The sequence below is a fragment of the Aquarana catesbeiana genome, linkage group LG06, assembly GCF_042186555.1.
Source record: "Aquarana catesbeiana isolate 2022-GZ linkage group LG06, ASM4218655v1, whole genome shotgun sequence".
NCBI lineage: Eukaryota > Metazoa > Chordata > Amphibia > Anura > Ranidae > Aquarana > Aquarana catesbeiana.
The window spans coordinates 144,014,486-144,033,800 of NC_133329.1; the positions used below are offsets into that span (position 1 = coordinate 144,014,486).

The 19,315-nt window shown below is 39.5% G+C and overlaps 1 protein-coding gene across 2 annotated transcripts in view; it reads right to left on the minus strand.

Moving 5' to 3' along the window:
* The window catches only part of BRI3 (brain protein I3), a 46,712-nt gene that overhangs the window by 16,088 nt on the left and 11,309 nt on the right, over positions 1–19,315 (minus strand). For both annotated transcript variants that reach the window (XM_073590999.1, XM_073591000.1), the window contains exon 2: positions 2,275–2,380. In XM_073590999.1, the coding sequence (XP_073447100.1) occupies positions 2,275–2,380 (106 nt within the window). The remainder of the gene's footprint in view (positions 1–2,274; positions 2,381–19,315) is intronic.

A 19,315-nucleotide genomic window follows, 5' to 3' on the forward strand; every position in this document is an offset into this window, starting at 1 on the left:
CAGAACACCTTCCCCCATGTTCTGGGGATAGGACGAGGATGAGGTGTGCTATAGTCCTAAAAGTGCAAGTTCACCTTTTCAGATAAAAAAAAAAAAAAAAGGGGAAAACCGTCACACCCTAATCACCCCATCACTGGAGCCTGTTGTATTTACCTCTGTGGTTGAGGAGCCATCACTGCCCACATAGCCAGTATAGTGATCCGGGGATTTGAAATTACTGCTCTTTTCCCCATTCTCTCTAAGGCAACCAGGACGGGTGGAGAGCTTATCCATCCCAGAGTCACTGCAGAAAGAAGGGAGGAAGAACAGGCATTTCAAATTCCCAGACTGCGACACTGGCTGTGTAGGCTGCAACAGTTCACCCACAGGAGGCAAGTATAGCTGGAGTGGGGGTGAGGAGGGAGGGGGGTTGTAGAGCGTTAGTTCACCTCTTCATTTTTCTGAAAAAGTTAAAACCCTTTAAAACTTCCCATCCTAGGGCGACAATGTTGTCCCTCCATAGACAGTACATTGGAGAAAGCATTTCACTCTTGGACAGGGTGTGAATGCGGCCCGTTTCATATGGGCACCGTCAAGTCTGTTCAGCAAGGAATCCTTAAACTGATCTCCTGCTGAATCAAAAGCAGAATGAGATGGATATTATAAAAACACACCAGTCTGCTTACATCAGACTACCATGATTTTCTAGGTCCCAAAACAGAAAAGGACACAGACCCTTTCCCATTTTTTTTTTCCCCCCGAACCTGGACAGACTAGGAGGTAAAACTAATGCACATGACCTGCCAAAAAAACCAAAAGAATAAAGTTCTCTTAAGAGGGTCAAAACAGAACACTTGGATAAATACAAACAGGCTTTATTAGTACAAGAATACCACAACAAACTGAATCAAAAAGGAGGAGAGCAGAGACAGATGGCCGACACAGACCAATTACAACTAAGACAACGTTGTCAAAGGATTAAAAACATAGGGAGCCGCGGCTGCACAACCCACACATATACACCAGATATTCACCACTTCCATACACTATAAACTAGAAATGAATTGATTGGTTGCTTGTGGATTGCAGATGGGAAAATCCGTTCTTAGTGAGTAGAGCATTTGAAATACTGAAATATTTTATTTTATATACTCTACTCACCAAGAACGGATTTTCCCATCTGCAATCCACAAGCAACCAATCAATTCATTTCTAGTTTATAGTGCATGGAAGTGGTGACTATCTGGTGTATATGTGTGGGTTGTGCAGCCGCGGCTCCCTAGGTTTTTAATCCTTTGACAACGTTGTTAGTTTTAATTGGTCCGTGTCAGCCATCTATCTCTGCTCTCCTCCTTTTTGATTCAGTTTGTTGTGGTATTCTTGTACTAATAAAGCCTGTTTGTATTTATCCAAGTGTTCTGTTTTGACCCTCTTAAGAGAACTTTATTCTTTTGGTTTTTTTGTAAGCAGAACTGTATCCAACTGTGTTTATTTGGATGAATGATATATACTCACCTGCTATTATAGCGGATCATATTTATTAATGGAGTTTTGGTTGATCCAGGCAAACCCTTGTTATATTTTTTGTAATTCGCATGACCTGCAGCTTTCAATCCAGGTCCGTCCAAAAACTGACAGGTGGACCAGTTCTGAAAGCTCGTATGAAAAAGGGCCTAAAGGACCAATTTATCCACCATATCTAGGGAAAGGCAAGCTGCAACAGTTTAGATTTTTGTTCTTGGATTTAGCTACACCAACATCTGAGCATGGGTCCACTTTACCAGTGTTTGGGGCACGTCACATCTTAACACTAGGCACAACTGCTAATATTACAAATTATGTTCAAGTCAATTAACATTCAGCACACAGTCAAGGCCAAAAATATTGTCACCCCTGCATTTCTGTCAAATACACCCCTTTGCCCAGAAAATTGTTGCAATTACAAATGCTTAGGCATTCTCATGTTTATTTATTTATTTTTTTTGTATTGGTAGGACACAAAAAAAGTGGAGAAACAAAAAAGCCAAATCTGACACATTACACGCAAAACTCCAAAAATGGACTGGGCAAAATTATTGGTAACCTCGATGTATTTGGTAGCACACCTCTTGGGGGGGGACCCGCTTCCTGTAACCATCAATTAGTTTTACACCTCTCCACTGAAATTTCGGACCACTCTTTTGCAAACTGCTCCAGGTCTCTCATATTGGAAGGGTTCAACCTGAGATTGGCTGATATGAGTAACACATCACTGCTCATTGTTATATACTGTTAAAGTTTTCCCCACAGAATCACCTGCATGCCGGACAACCTCCAACCACCACCACAGAGGTCATCGCTGCTGGCTGTTGGATTATAGTGTAAGTGTTGGGGTAGCTTGTTTGTGCGGCTGCGATGTATCCTGAAAAGATAAAAATAAATACAGTTGTAAGAATAAAATTAAAATTTGACATAAACAATACAAATCGAATCAGAGCCTATCTTTAGTCATGCAACCTTTGAGATAAATTGCAAACAATTTCAGTCTAACCCAAAGCCTTGGTAGGAACTAGTTCTGTCTATTCAGCAGTCCATTGGCACTGAAATCTACAATAAAAGATATCTAGTTACAGCCCACAATGCACAATCTGTTCCCGAAACTGGATTAAAACAGGTCATACACGGCTAGATGTTTCCTGCTCAGCCCGCGGGCTAGGTATTTAAGCAGCCACAGCATCTGACCGAATGCAGTCACTGTTTGGCTGACAATCTTTTACCCCACTCCTTCAATTTTTCAATTAACTTTTGCTGAGCCATCCACAGCTCAAAATTTAAGCCAATTAAGAAAGAAATTGGTTGAAATCCAAGCTTTGTATGGCCAGCTTAACTAAGTACGCATTGCCTTTGCAGCCACTTGAGCAGGGGGGTCTCCAAACTTTCTAACAAAAGGGCCAGTTTACTGTCCTTCAGACTTTAGGGGGCCTGGACTGTGCCCTGTGGGAGTAAACAATGCCTAATCTGTGGTATGGGGGGGGAGAAATTGTTGGGCGTCAGTGGCAGAAATGATGCCCCATTGTTGGTGTGAATGAAAGGAATTATGCCACAAGGAACCAGATACATTTTCTTACTGTAGTTCTGCAACAGCTGATGTGTAGTTCGAGGATCCCTGCTTTAAATTATATACACAAGCTAGAACATACATGGGATTTTTATGGTGCTGAAAAAATAAAAATTCATTTTTTTCATTATATATATATATATATATATATATATATATATATATATATATATATATATATATATATATATATATATATATATATATATATATATATATATATATATATATATATATATATATATATATATATATATATATACACATACATATATATATATATATATATACACATACATATATACACACACATACACACACGCCCAAAAAAAAAAAAAAAAACCACACAGTATAAAGGTTTTACTATACAGACGCTAAATAAAATTATATATATTTTACACACGAAAATATTGGCAGGAGGAGAATGGAAGAGCAGGGAAGATGAGCTGTTCCTGGTGTGGAGTGTTACCAAGGAGAGACTCCTTGAATTCATCCAGAAGATTAATGACAATGATTTCAACCTCAAGTTTACCTTTCAGCGTGACAATGGCCAGATCCCATTCTTGGATCTGTCCATTGACAAACAAAACAAAACAATCCAATCTGATGGTACATTGGGTACCGATTTATTTCGGAAACCCACTGCCGGGAACACATTACATTACTTTATGCAACCAGTGCCCACCCTAAACCACTGGTACACAGTATACCTTTTGCACAATACCTGCACCTTAGAAGGAACTGTACACTTGAGAGGGACTTTAGAACTCAAGCTAACATACTGCGCGAAAGATTATTACTAAGAGGATATTCCCGCATGAACCTCAGAAGGGCCTTCAATAAAGCCCTCTCACAACTGAGGAACTCCTTACTTTATAAACGCCCCAATTCCACCCCCTGCCAATAAATCTGTCAAATTTATAACTACATATTCAGCTCACCATAAAACATTGAGAACGATTTTATCTAAATCACTGGTATTTACTTGCCGAACATCCTATCCTGAACAGACCTATACGCCCTGCTCCAGAACTTGTATTCCGTGGGGCTCACTCTTTACGCGATTGTCTAACGTCTAGCCACTACGTGGCAGAAAACCCTCCCAAACTTGGACCCCCTGGTACTTACAGATGTGGTGACTGCCCCCAATGCCCAGGGGTTTTAGAAGGTAAATCATTCTACCCAATGGTGAACATTTATCTCCACGTACTTTTGCAGATTGTGGAACTAGAGGGGTCATCTATTTGATGATATGCAGGTGCAAAGCATTTTGTCGGTAAAACCATCCGACAACTTATAAATATATTGGCCTCCTCTGTCCAAACGTTCACTATCCAGATCCACATGGATGACCCTTGACCCCAGTTTGTGACATACCTTTGGTGATATTTTTGTTGTGACTATTTCAGCATATTAAATCTGCGTTTATAACTTTGTTTATTTGTGTTTGTACGAAATTGTACATTTTAGATCATGTACTTTTTATATATTACAGATGCGGCCGGCCTGCTCCCCCTTGTGGTGAATCGGGAAGCACATGCTAAGTAGCACAGATACGTGCACCCGCACAGTGTGGGTGAACTGACCCCGTGACATCAGATGCCGCCCTTGGCGGCGTGCATTGACGTTCACGGGTTTGGGGAACTCTTATGGCAGTCCCTGTGGACTGCTAGACGAGCAGCAACCTCCATCCACGCCAGGCTGTTACACGGGCATAAGGCTACACCGGTAAGTGACTACTGCGCTTGCACCTCCAGTAATACCTGGACTCTTTGCTACCCGCCTCCTTAGTGCCTGCTTACAGAGCCTCCCTCTTATGTGCTTTGTTTTTACTGCAGCCAGTGTCCCTACTGAGGGGAATTGCTACTCCTACTAGATTTACAAGTGGCTTCCAGTTTCACTGGACACCTACCCAGCATGATATATACATATATCCGAGCCCTTCAGCCCTCTTAACAACACAGCCTGAGCAATTTTTTCCACCAGTATACCCGTAATTTGGGGAGATCCCATTCAGCATGTATTGTGGTGATTTCCAACTTTCTATATCTCTAATCTTCGGAATGTTACTTCTCCTCCTCTATTCCCCTCTCCCTTCCTTTCCCCCCCCCCCTTCTTGCCAATCTCTTCCTTTTCACTTCAAACCACACATGCACCTTTCTTTGGTCTCCCATCACCGTAAATCTTCACGTATCAGTATTTATATAACTTGATAAAAATATACATCCACCATTAATACTTGATTTATTCATTTATCCCAATTAGAGATGTTTTTTTGCAGTCCCCCTTGTCCGCCGGGGGGGGGGGGGGGGGGGGGGGAGGGAGGGGAGGAATCTGTTGGGATCCTTTGCTGGCCATGCCTGGTCCATTTGGGTGAGCAGATCTTCCCGTATCTATTCTATATATTATGCCTTGCGAACGATCTCTCTGTACAATTTGTATATTCCTTTGTATATTTTCTTGAATACACTGTTTCCTTATAGACATTTGTCACAGCAAGACTCTCCATTTGAGTCAGATACAGAACAAATCCTCTCACAAACTTCTCCACAAACCTCCTCAGTATCCCCAGTAATATTATTACAATTTGAAAAGAAGCTTCATAAGGCTTTAAAACAAACCTCAGACCAAATAACAAAAAGCCTAACCAAAGAAATAAGAGAGCTGGGAAACCGCACCGCAGCCTTAGAAATAAAAATGGATGAAATTGAATTACAACCCAAGAAAATATAACAGAATTGGAACAATTAAAAGAAGAGAATTTAATACTTCAAACTAAGCTTGAAGATTACGAAAATAGAGCCAGACGTTCAAACTTACGCATAAGGGGAATACCTGAAACTGTGACAGACCTGCAATCTACTATTACTGCTCTATTACAAGAACTAAAGCCAGATATCCCTATTGAACGTTTAGAACTGGACAGAGTACACAGAGCCCTCACAGCCAAAAAGAAAGATGGACCCCCACGTGATATAATCACAAAATTTCATTATTACAGAACGAAAGAACAAATACTAATTGCTGCAAGAGAAAAAAAAGGAACTTAATTTTCAAGGACACAATTATCAAATTTTTGCTGACCTATCCCAACTTACTAGAACTAAAAGACGATCCATGAAACCCCAACTAATGGAACTGCAACGCCACAACATTATGTATCAATGGGGCTTCCCTTTTTCAGTCAAATTTAACTACCAAGGTACAATTTACAGAAGCAGATCAGCAGATGAACTACAACAAACCCTTTTAAAATTAAATCTGACAGAACCCACAAGCAGCAACACTCCCACACGCAGAAGAATGGCATCATCTTCACCTTCAGGCAGCACCCAGAAAATTTCAGAACAAAATGGGAATCATCATTCTCACAAAAGAGGCCGTTATGCCACATCATGCATGGACCAAGAAGATTCAATGGACTGACATCCTAATTCCTGATATCTCTTCATTTATTATACTAAGAGATGGTTCTCTATAAAAAACCTATATTTATAACTGAATGTAACTGCATTCTGATAGTCACACACTGTGTGGGATCATGTTACATTCCAGTTATATTTCTTATTACTTCTGATTCATATAGCCTTAGAATATATAAGTGAAATAAGGAAATTCTTGTTCAGTTATATATTATCAGGTAATAACAATAGATTTATTACTTTTTAGGACAAATATGTTCAATAATCCAGAAGTAATGGAAGCTTTTTCCTTTCTTTTCTTAAAACAAATATATTATTACCTAACTAGTTCCTAGAATTATGTTTTTGTTTATTCTAATCTGAAGCAATACAACCTCAATTTTATGAGTTAACATATCTAAACAGTTACATATGAATAAAATATGTAATTGTTTACTCTAAAAGGGTTAAAATCCCAAAATAATTCAAACTATCTTCATCAATACCAAAGTTATTAACAGTACCTTTCTAACTGAATTATTTAGCCTAGGGCAAAACTAACCATATACAACCACCCTGGAATAAATAATTTCAACAAAAACTATATTCTGCACTCCAATTAATGAAACATCATTTTGATGTCTTTTGACATAGCACTTCTCTCCTGTAAGCGGAAGATCCGTGTACCCCCATTAGCCCTCCTCATTCTCCCAACCATATTATGTGGGAGTGTGACGAAGGCACTTATTCCCCTGAGAGAGATATTTATTCTCTTTCACGGGTAAATTGTGATTACTTGCAAAAAATAATTTATACAATGTATCATCTAATCTCATATGTTTTTTGTTTACTCTTTACTCCAGAATTCACTGGTTTCTTTTCTATCTATTCATCTCTTCAGTCCACACAGGTTGATCTGCGCAGTCAGCTCTGCATAACAAAAAGTAAGTCAAAACTATCTGATCTATTGCCATGGCACCACTGAATATACTTTCCCTGAATGTTTAGGGAATAAATGTCCCTCAAAAAAGGACCAAAGCCTTCCGTACTTTCCATAACAAGAAGGCTCACATAGTATGCCTCCAAGAAACACACTTCACCAAAGATTCTACTCCAAAATATATTTCTCCTTTTTATCAACAAATTTACACGGCTTCTGCCTGTACCAAGCAAAGGGGAACTCTAATTGCATTTCACCGATCCACACCATTCACCTTATCATCAGAAATTAAAGACCCAGAAGGTAGATACCTGATACTCATGGGTTATATAATGGATACAGCAATCACGGTGATTTCCTACTACGCTCCTAACAAACAACCTACACCATTCCTCTCACATATATTACAAGTGATTAATACACACAAAATAGGAACAGTGATAATGTGTGGGGATTCGAACCAGGTCCTCCTCCCATTTCTAGATAAATCACCTTTTACACCATCCAAAATAACCTCTAGATTACCTTTTTCTCAACTTCTTTCCAAATACAATCTGGTAGATTCATGGAGAGAAAGTAACCCAATGAAAAAGAAATTCACTTATTTCTCGCACCCTCATCAAACCTTCACCAGAATAGATCATATTTTTCTAACAATAGGAATGATACCAGAAATTATTGCATCAGATATAATTCCGATTCCGTGGTCTGACCATAATGCAGTATACACTACTATAGCCTCAGCCATACCAAAAGCGCATGACCCAACGTGGTACTTACCGGACATAATGCTCAAACACCCACTACATCAGATGGCCATTGAACAAGCTTTAAAGGAATACATATCAATTAATAATACAACAGACATCTCCCCAATAACACTGTGGGAAGCTCATAAGCCTGTCTTGCGTGGTACAATACAAAGACAAATGGCACTATTTAAACGGGAACGCAAAAATCTAGCAAAAAAACTAGAACTCAATTTTAATGCAGCCTACATATCATTTCAAGATAATCCATCTCAGAGTACAAAATCTCATCTGGAAAAATCTAGATTGGAATACGATCTATTTCTCACTGAGTCAGTTGATAAATCCCTCAAACGCTCCAAACACAATTTCTACATGAATACAAACAAACCAGGTACATATTTGGCTCGGGCATTAAATTCAACTAACAAATCTTTCAAACCAATACGTTTGAAATTATCAAAAAATGTTTACACTTGTAATCCAGTTAAAATAGTCCATAAATTTCACTCACATCTCGCAACTTTATACAAGACTAACAATGAATTTAATCCTACAGAGGCTGAATCCTTCTTCTCAAAAATAACCTTACCTGAGTTATCTCAGAATCAAAAAAGCAGTTTGGATGAGCCTATAACTATAGATGAAGTTGCTAACGCCATAAAAGACCTAAAACTTAACAAAAGACCAGGCCCAGACGGCTACTCGGCTTTATACTATAAAACATTCTCAGAAATACTCTCTCCCATTCTCACTGAAACTTTTAACAAACTTCTAGATGGACATTCTTTTCGGCAAGAAACACTAATGGCAATTGTTTGTATGATCCCAAAACCCCTTTCTGATGATACTTCCTGTGTGAATTACCGGCCTATCTCTCTGTTAAACCTCGATATTAAATTATTAGCAAAAATAATAGCAAAACGCCTCAATAGCATTATAGGAAAATTAATACATAGAGATCAAGTAGGCTTCATGCCAAATAGACAGGCAGGCGATAATATACGCAGGGCAGTGTTATTGGCACATAATGCTAAAAAACGGAAAATCCCTTTATGTTTTCTATCTCTCGATATTAAGAGGGCATTTGACACAGTATCCTGGCAATATATGCAATATTCATTACAAAAATGGGGTTTTGGACCCCACTTTTTAACATGGATCAAAGCATTATATAATAAACCCAAAGCCTATATAAAATATGCTGGATACAAATCTGAAGCCTTTAATATCGAAAGAGGTACCCGACAGGGTTGCCCATTATCTCCCTTATTATTTGCCCTTATACTCGAACCCATGGCCCAATACATCAGAACAAACCAAACTATAACTGGCATTGAAGTAGGAGGTATTACACACAAATTATGTATATTTGCAGACGATATATTACTTTTTCTATCATCACCACAGGTCTCTGGTCCTAACTTAATACCAGCTCTTGATGGATTTGCAGCCCTATCCGGCCTTATGATTAATCCTAAGAAATGCCTAGTGCTTAATATTTCACTCACAAACATGGAATTGATCCCGGCTAGGGCTGCACTCCCATTCACATGGGCAGAAAAATCAATCCCATATCTTGGAATTCATTTAACAGCATCTCATTCTGACTTATTCTCAACCAATTATCCTCCTGTATTAAGACAGATCACAAATCTAATAAAACAATGGTCGCAACTTCCTTTATCCTGGATAGGGAAGATTAATGCAATCAAAATGACTATTCTACCCAAATTGCTTTATCTATTCAGAGTCCTCCCTATTCCTTCCTATTTTTTGAGAATAGTACAAAAAAGAGCAATTTCGTTTATATGGGGCTCTTCTAAACCACGTATACCTATACACACACTACATCTTCCCAAAAATAAAGGAGGCCTGGGATACCCTAATTTTACTAACTACTACAGAGCAGCACATTTGGCCAGTCTGTCCAAATACCATGTAAAACAGGAAATCCCATTATGGGTATTTATAGAGGCTTCAGAAAATGACGCTCTATTAATATCAAATTTATTATGGCTTGATCCTAAAGACCGCTTTAAAATTCATAATCCCATAACTAAACACTTCTTATCTCTCTGGGATAAACTAAAAACCAAATATCAGTTACAATCTCCACACAATCCTCTCCTTTCTTTTATCAAAAATCCGGCCTTTTATCCGGCATGGATCTACCCAAATTCTTTTAAAGCTTGGACAACATCAGGCATTCAGACACTAAATGACTTCATAGCATCTAAATCATTCCTTTCATTCCCATCGCTTAGAGAAAAATATGATCTACCAAACTCTGAGATATTTAGATATCTCCAAATCAAAAATTTCTATACACCATTCCTAAAGGGGGATACACCATTATCCCAATTATCCATTTTTGAATCAATCTGTACAAAAGATCCATTTGCTAAAGGTACAATTTCATCACTTTATAATCAATTATATGGAGTAGCAAATCTTAATAGACCCTCTTACGTTCAGAGGTGGGAGGAGGACCTGGGACGAACTTTAGAAGACACGGACTGGTCTAACATATGGCTCACATCTAAGTCATCTTCACCCAACATCTTAGCACTGGAGACAAATTATAAAGTCCTAACTCGCTGGTACCTTGTACCCGCCAGAGTGGCAAAATATTCACCTAATACCTCAGCTCTTTGTTTTCGAGGATGCCCAGAAATCGGCACATATTTACACATATGGTGGACGTGCCCAGTAATCCAAACCTTCTGGAAGGAAGTCTTCGTGATTGCATCTAAAATATTTAAAAAAATAATACAACCAGATCCATATTTAACTTTACTTAATCTAAAACCGGAATGGTTAACACTCTCTCAATTCAAACTTATGATCCAACTAATAACGGCTGCAAAACAAACAGTGGCCAAGGCATGGAAATCTCCTACATTGGTACTAGCAGAAACAATTCACAGAATGAATAATACAATGTCCCATGCTAAGATGGTAGCCATCGATCAAAATCAAATTCCAAAATTTGAAAAACTTTGGCATCCTTGGATAAAACAACAGTTCCTGTCAAACTTCAATGACTCTGTCCTGTTGCCATGGTAACAGATTAAATGACTTACAGAGACACCCATTCTAAGGCTTCAAAGAGAACTAAAAAGGAATAATAAACTGACGAGCGGGACAACCTTGTGGACCATACCTCTACCTTTCAACCCTTTTTCTTCTCTTTCCTTTTCTCCACCTTACGATTAAAGCTCATTATCAGAATTTATTTGACCTATATACACTCTACTTGTAAACAATATGTATAGTAGGTATAAATCATTTAAATACCTACAAAAGTAACTAAGGAAATGATATATATCTTTAATTTAGGTTTACGTGAACCCAATGTTTAATATTTGAAATTTCATGATATTTACCTATATAAACCCTACTGTAAAACAATGAGCTTACTTTATAGATCCTTGTAAACTTACTTTATGTATCTTTATAACATTGTATACTCAATAAACTTCTTTTGACAAGGAAAAAAAAAAAAAAAAAAAAAAAAAAGGAACCCCTTACAGAAGTGATTATTTGCTTTTTTTGTACTATAAAGGGCTAATATTCGTTTTTTTTAACCCCATTATGTTACTAAACGTCTTAGACCTGGTTCATATCTTTGTGTTTTTTGGTGCAACGGACTACAGTTCATTTACATGGTTTCCTATGGGACACGTTCACATCTATGCTTTTTCAGCCGCTGCGTATTTGGAAAGCGTCAGTGACTTTTTTTTAACACAAAACGGTGCTTTTTTGGTTCAACATACTTCAATGGAGAACCTGCAGAAAAGCATGCAATGCGTTTTTGCAGCAATTTGTGTTTTTTATTCTGCCCAACAACAAATTGGCCAAAACGCAAATCGCCGCAAAATCACGTGCACAAAAATCAAAACGCACAGAAAAGAGCACTGCAGAAACAGATCAAAAACAAACTGCATAGGTGTGCACCGAGCCTTATGCTGGCCACACGATCAATTTTAAAGACGAGAATATTCTTTGCACATTCAATGAATGAAAGAATGTTTGAAATTTTCACTTGTTTTTAAAATAATTGTAATTTCTGAACGAAAACCACATACACTGTCTGATAATTCCTTTCACCAGGAAGTTTTTTATTATTTCCAAATTTTCCCATTACCGTGGTTAAAAATGAACGTCGATTTGACCCCACTAACGATTAGAAAATCGAACAAACGTTCCTATCTCTCCTCTAATAGTATATACAGTATATCTCTTCTGTCTGTTATTCTCAGAGTGGATTAGATATTTTGCTCCCTAACCATATAATTGGCTATTTATATTTACCACTGCATAGAGATATTTAAGAATAAATTGCCTTTTTTTTAAAACTTTACATATTAACTAAATTATACACCGCACTTTTTTTTTTTAAGGTTATTAACCGATTAATCGAAACAATCGGCCAACTAATCGATTATGAAAATAATCGTTAGTTGCAGCCCTAATTGTTATTATTTCAAAGGATATCTGATCCCAAAATGGCATCAGTCACAAAAAGGTCTCTGTCAAGAGATCCCAAAGTGGTGTTAAAAAGTGGCCACAGGAGAGGCAATAAGACCCCAGCTACAAAAGAGACAGATAAAGGCAAGCAAAGGGCTGCAGCTTGGAGACTACTGCACTAGAGGTATGATACAATGATGTAAACCGCTTTGTCAGTTCCTACACACGGCAAAGACCGTATAGGACTACAGTCATCCACAGGTTTCAGGAAAGGAGGAAGGGGAAAAAAACAACACAAAACACACACACACACACACACACACACACACACACACACACACACACACACCCAATAGGGACAACAGTGTTGCCACATAAAGGATGCAGTGTGCCTCCTGGGCAGGTAAACACTGCCCTCTGCATGGGCTTAAAGGGAGGGTCCATCCTACAAAAAAAAAAAAAAAAAATTGGAGGACCTCAGACCTCTAGGGGAGTCCAATGTAGGACTATGGTTTTGAAAACATAGTCATGTACAGAATGTGTTTTTTGACAGTGCTCAAAATCAAACTTTTTTTTTTTAAAGATCTGTTTATAAGAACATGTGCAGACACAAGCGACACAAAACAAAACCAAATACACAATTAAAAACCCTTGCAGGTATTGTAACGGAGTGACCATCATGTAATCTGGATCGCAAGCAAGGGTATCACCTGCAAAAACATCTCATCATCACGGAGAAGAAAAAAAAAAAAAAAAAAAAAAAAAACACACAGACACACACACCCATCCGTACATGTGAAATAAGTGTGCATCATCTTGAAAAAGAAAGATGTCCCTATACCGGAGTAGACCAACGTTCAGCAAGGGATTTAGTAACAGACCATAAACAGCAGAAGAGGGGAGGCAGCCATGGGTATCACATTGGCCATACCCCAATATATTGCTTGGGCAAACCTAGATTAGTACCAGTATCTTTGTAGAATGAAAAGCTGGCATTTAAAGAGGAGTGATTGGGGGGGGGGGTAGTAGTCCCCCCCCCCCCCCATGACAATGGCCTTTCTAGCATAGAAAAAAGGAAATCACTAACTGCTACTGTGTTACTCACATTCTCCACCAAATCTAATAGGAAAACACTCATAGTGGGCCTCAGAGAAGAAGGTATGACTGTTCAATACTACTGTAGATGATATAGATTCATCTGCTGGATCCTATTTGGAGTGTAGTAGGCCCGATGCACAATTTTAAATTGGATAAGCCAAATCTCACCAACATAAAAAAAAAAAAAAAAAAAAAAAAAAAAGGGAGGAGAAGGGAAGGAGGGAATCCTGGCTGTCCCAATCATTTAGATCTGGAATGTCCCACAACCACAGGCTCCAAGGCCCCTCCATGGCAGGCAAAGACACTGACTGAAAGAAGGTAAGCATATAAATGAGAGGTGGGTTTCTCATCAATCGTTTGAGGACATGTTCCAGGTCAGATATTAGGACAGTAGGGAAGGCGTAAAACTAACTTATGAAAGCGTGAAAGAGTTGCAAAATATCGAAAAGCATAAGTAGTGGGGATATTGTAATCTGAGGAGAGTTGTGCCAAAGGTCGTAAAGAGTGATGTGCCACTATCTGCAAAACCATTTTTATCTTATATTTGACCCTGGCTCAGGTAACAGAGATGAAATAATGAGAAATTGAGCCATAATGGGGCATAATGGGCCCTCCAGGCCCAGAGTGTAGTAAGAATAAGGGGAGTTAAGTGGATCTAAAGCCTTAAAAGGTTTTCACCTTAATGCATTAAGGTGAAAAGCCCTCTGTGTTGCAAAATCACATCCAGCCCCCCCCTTATACTCACGTGAGCTCAATCCGATAAAGCGTCTCTCACTGCTGTCTCCCACCTCCCTGGGCAGATTGATAGCAGCAGGAGTCACTGGCTCCCACTGCTGTGCCGAGCGAGTTGGGGGCTCCTGCTTTGTGTCAATAGCTGCAGACAGGGCAGCTCGGGTGTGAGCACACACTGGTTCCCCCATGTAAAGCAGCATCCTATGGGGGTACTTGCTGAAGAAGAGGAGCCTTGCACACCCACAGGGGACCCAAAAAGAAGTGGATCAGGGCTGCTCTGTGCAAAACCATTGCACAGAGCAGGCAAGTATACCATGTTTGTTATTTTAACAAAAAAAAAAAAAAAAACAAAAAAAAAAAATAAATATTATGAAGCTTCAATGTCACTTCAAGGAGTAGTGGAGGGGGGGGTTATAGAGCCTCTAAACAGAGGGAAATGTAGGGCCTCTAAGAAATGGACCACAGCAGCTTCCAACACTGTGGAGGGGTTAGACTTATTCGGACACAGTTCAGGAGGGCCAAGCCCCCCTGGTAAGTGGGGTGCATGGCTCAAATCTATTTTACTAAAAATACTGGAGGTAACAAATTCAGTAACTCATGACCAAAACAGTCCAACTTTGGAGCAACCCATAAAACCATGGGTAGAACGTCACCGTCTGACAATTTGCATTTGTGATAAAGGTCTTTTTAGAACCTTTATAGCATAAACAGCGAATGGCAGTTTGCACAAACAGGACAATACAGTATTAGAATAAAGTGGAAGTAAAGTCCATTTTTTAACTTGTACCTACAGGTAAGCCTAAAATAAAGGCACAGTGACCATCTCCTAAAAACTTGCACCATTTAGGACAGTGGTTCTCAACTCCTGTCCTCAGGACCCACTAACAGGCCAGATTTTAAGTATTACCTTGGGGAGATGCAGACTAGAATACTGCAATCACTGAGTAACAAATGATATCACCTGTTATGTATTTCAGTTATCTTGCAAACCTGGCCTGTTGGTGGGTCCCGAGGACAGGAGTTGAGAACCACTGATTTAGGAGATATTCACACGGGATGCAGCCGGTGACATCACCAGCACATGCGCTCTGAAGGGACAGCATCCCTGTGCCATACACTCCGAGCTCTGCGCCAGGGCTTCAACATGCATATGCAGTAGTGACATCATCACGGCCCCAGACATTCATACAGGCAGGACCCAGGGAACCCGGAAGAGTCTGTCACAACAACATGTTAGTATGCAGTGCATTATGACCTAAACCTGCAAAAAATAAATAAATAAAAAAAAAAAAACCCTGAGAGCCAAGAACCATTCACCCCAAACAAATGGGGACATCCACTGATGGAAATAACTTTTAGGGGCAGTGCTGCACCAAAGGGGGCTATTGTAGCAAAAGCTGCTTTTTAATATTCCTTAAAAACAGAAGTTTGCACAACAACCATTGCCAATTCTTCCCATCTTACAACTGGATGTGGGCAGGGTTCAAGAGTGTTGTGCAAATGTCAATCTCTACTAGCAGAAAATGCCCACAGTAAAACCAGGCAGTGTGATGAATCAATCACCTACAGTGGGCATTTAAAGTGTTACTAAACCCACAACAGTAAAATCAGTCTGTATTTGCAGTAAAGCATGCTTGTTATACACACTGTGGAATCTAAGGGGCTAATCCTCTGCATTGTGTAAAAATGCTGTTTGATCCAGTCTTTGATCCTCCCCTTCTTCCACAGTCCCCAATCTCCTGATAGGACAGAGCCTTTGTTTTTCTTGGGAGGGTGCATGTGATCAGCACAAGGCCAATCAGCACTGTACAGACAGAGTCAGGGGTCCTGTAGCCTCACAGGACAGTCAGAGTGAAAACTCCACCTACAAGTTTTAATCAGACACTGAAGTCACAAGACTGGTATATACTGCTGATGAGAAATGGTATTTAGCAGTTTAGATTTACCAAAATAATTGCATGTCCATGTTCTGTGGGAGACCAGATCTAGTGAATGCAGGGTCCTGGGTTTAGTAGCACTTTAACTGATGGCCTGGGCTCACAGGGAGAGGTTGGATAATTTTGGGTGTCATCCAAACAGATGGTCAATGGGCACCTAAGGAAGCAGTAGAATTTGCAGAGCAGCGCAATGATGTGGACATGGCAAGTCTAGCAAAAAAACAGGCGGGGGGGGGGGGGGGGGTTGGGGGGACAGGTTATTCTCTCCCTGCCAATGTCCTCATGACAGGAGATGTAATTCTTGAGGTTCCCAGAAGAAGCCTGCAAAAGAGCCGGTGCCTTCTTCCTATGAGTCATCACGTTGGCCTTGGTTCAGAGTACTACTGCACTGAATGGTTCTCATGCATTATTAATGTGATGACCGGTGTATCACATTCATCCTGGAGTTGGGTTTTATGCGGATGTGCTCAAAGCATGAGACAGTTGGCCAAGAACTGCTCAACAAACACCCACACACGCCTTTCTACGTAGACAAAAGGGAGTAACTTTTAATTTGTCAATTTTCTAAGGAGATGGGAGAGTTCATAATTTTGGCTTTACCTTACCACATCGATTCGGATATATCTGCCTGTGGTCTCTAGGCAAAGAGTGCCACAAATACATTTTTTTCTGAACTCTCCACAGTCATGTGGGTGTAAAGCTGTTTCTTAAAACTAAGCAGGTCTACAGAAATTAGCTTAGCATGCAATGGACAGCCCCTCACGTTGGACTGGAGAGAGATGGAGTCAGCCCAGCAGCTACTTTAATCTCAAACAGTATAAAGCATGCCATGTGTCCATGCTCCCCTTCTCAAAAAAAAAAAAAAAAAAAAAAAAATTATGAAAAGGCATACGGTACTTGTATTTTCTGTCTTTTGTAGATTTTAGCGAGCTTACACCCCCCCCCCCCCCCCCCCATCTTTCCCTGGTATCTATGACGGAACTCATTAGGGATTATTTACACAGACACTCATTCTGTACAGTAGGAGGTGCCCTTCATTTACATTTCTGTCCTAGCACTGAGCCCATATTAGTGAATGGACACGCATCGGCTGTGCTGACTTAAACGCACAGCCGAGGTCAACAGGCCTGCAGGGACGTGTGCCCAGCCATGGATGCACAGGCTCCGAGTTGGGCTCCATATACTAGTCTCTGCGTGCCTATCAAACCTGGCTGTGTGGAGGAGTCCGTACAGCTGATGTAGGTCTACTCTCCAATATGGCCTGTCTGAACAGGCCAGTTCTTGGAGACAATATGGTTTCTTTATGCTTTTCACAGACCTTTGGTTCAAGAATCCCAGAGATTCTGCGACAAGGTAGGAGATAAGACGTCAGTATCATATTTAAACTTCCATGAAGTACTTGGCTGCATTACTAGCAAACACTCAAGAACATTGTCTTTTTCCAATGAGTCATGTCATCACCATAAACCTCACCCTCTGCCTGCATAAACACACCTGGGTATTCTATACCACCTGGCTCAATGGCCAGGGAAAAAAAAAAAAAAAAAAAAAAAAAAGTAGTTTCTTTAGTAAATACATAGAAAGTAGATCCCTTAAAGCTGAACACCAAAAACTTACATTGGTCCAATTTTTCCTTCATCACAAAATGGAGAAAAAGAAACAGAACTGAATCAGGACACAGATGTGACAAATGTGACAACAGATTCCATCCTGATCTGACTCAGCAGGAGATCAATCTATGAATAATATGAAGCAATGCTTCACATTAACCTAAAATAACATGAACATACCCAGGACAGCAATTGACAAATTGTATGGTGGTCAAAAATAGTTTACTTTGTAAACAGTTGCTAATATTTAAAAACAAGCAACTGCTATAAGCAGTTGCTCCTATTAAAAGATGAACAAATAGTTAAATATTAACCTAGCAAACATTGTAAACACAACACTGTTAGAACAGTAGCAGTTTGTGCTAGACTACAAGAGAAACACAAACCTTGATGTCATGTCAGATAAGGGCCCTCCATAAAATAATGATCATAATAATGTAAAAAAACATTATTTGGAAACGTTAAAGCATCATTAAAACACTTTAAAAACTGTCAGTACATGCTATTCACTATTGGATTGGTTTTCTTTATTTGGCAAAAAAACCTGGTTGATCCTGCTGTTCAATGTCCCTCCCTTTTTTGTTCATGTCCCCACTGCAGCGTGAGATTGTGTAGACCAGACATCGCCACCTCTACTGAGCATGCTCTGTTTTACTTCACTTTATAAGTTATTCATTTCCTCCTTTATCTGTGCAGCCCACATGACTATGGAGACATGGGTGGGCGTATACACTTCAAATAAAAAAAAAAAAAAAAAAAAAAAACCCCCACACAGCTAACTAGTGTTAAAAAGTACTAGCGCATGCGTGCGAGTAAAAAGGTCAATGCGTTTCTGGACTCCTGACAGACCCTTGCATCTTTCATCCAGTGCTGCACTGACTTTTCTGGATTCTGAGTCATGGGGAAAGCAAAAGAATTGTCAAAGGATCTGCAGGAAAAAGGTAGTTGAACGGTATAAAATATATATATATATATTTTTTTTTTATTTATTTATTTATTAGGAAAAGGGATATAAAAAGATATTCAAGGAATTGAGAATGCCAATCAGCAGTGTTCAAACTCCAATCAAGAAGTGAAAAATGAGGGGTTCTGTTGAAACCAAAACCACAGTCAGGTAGACCAACTACTATTTCAGCCACAACTACCAGGAGAAAAATAAATAATATTGTTTGGGATGCAAAGAAAAACCCACAAATAACTTCAGGTGAAATACAGGACTCTGAAAACCTGTGGTGTGGCTGTTTCAAGATGTACAATAAGGAGGCACTTGAAGAAAGATTGGCTGCATGTTCGAAAAAA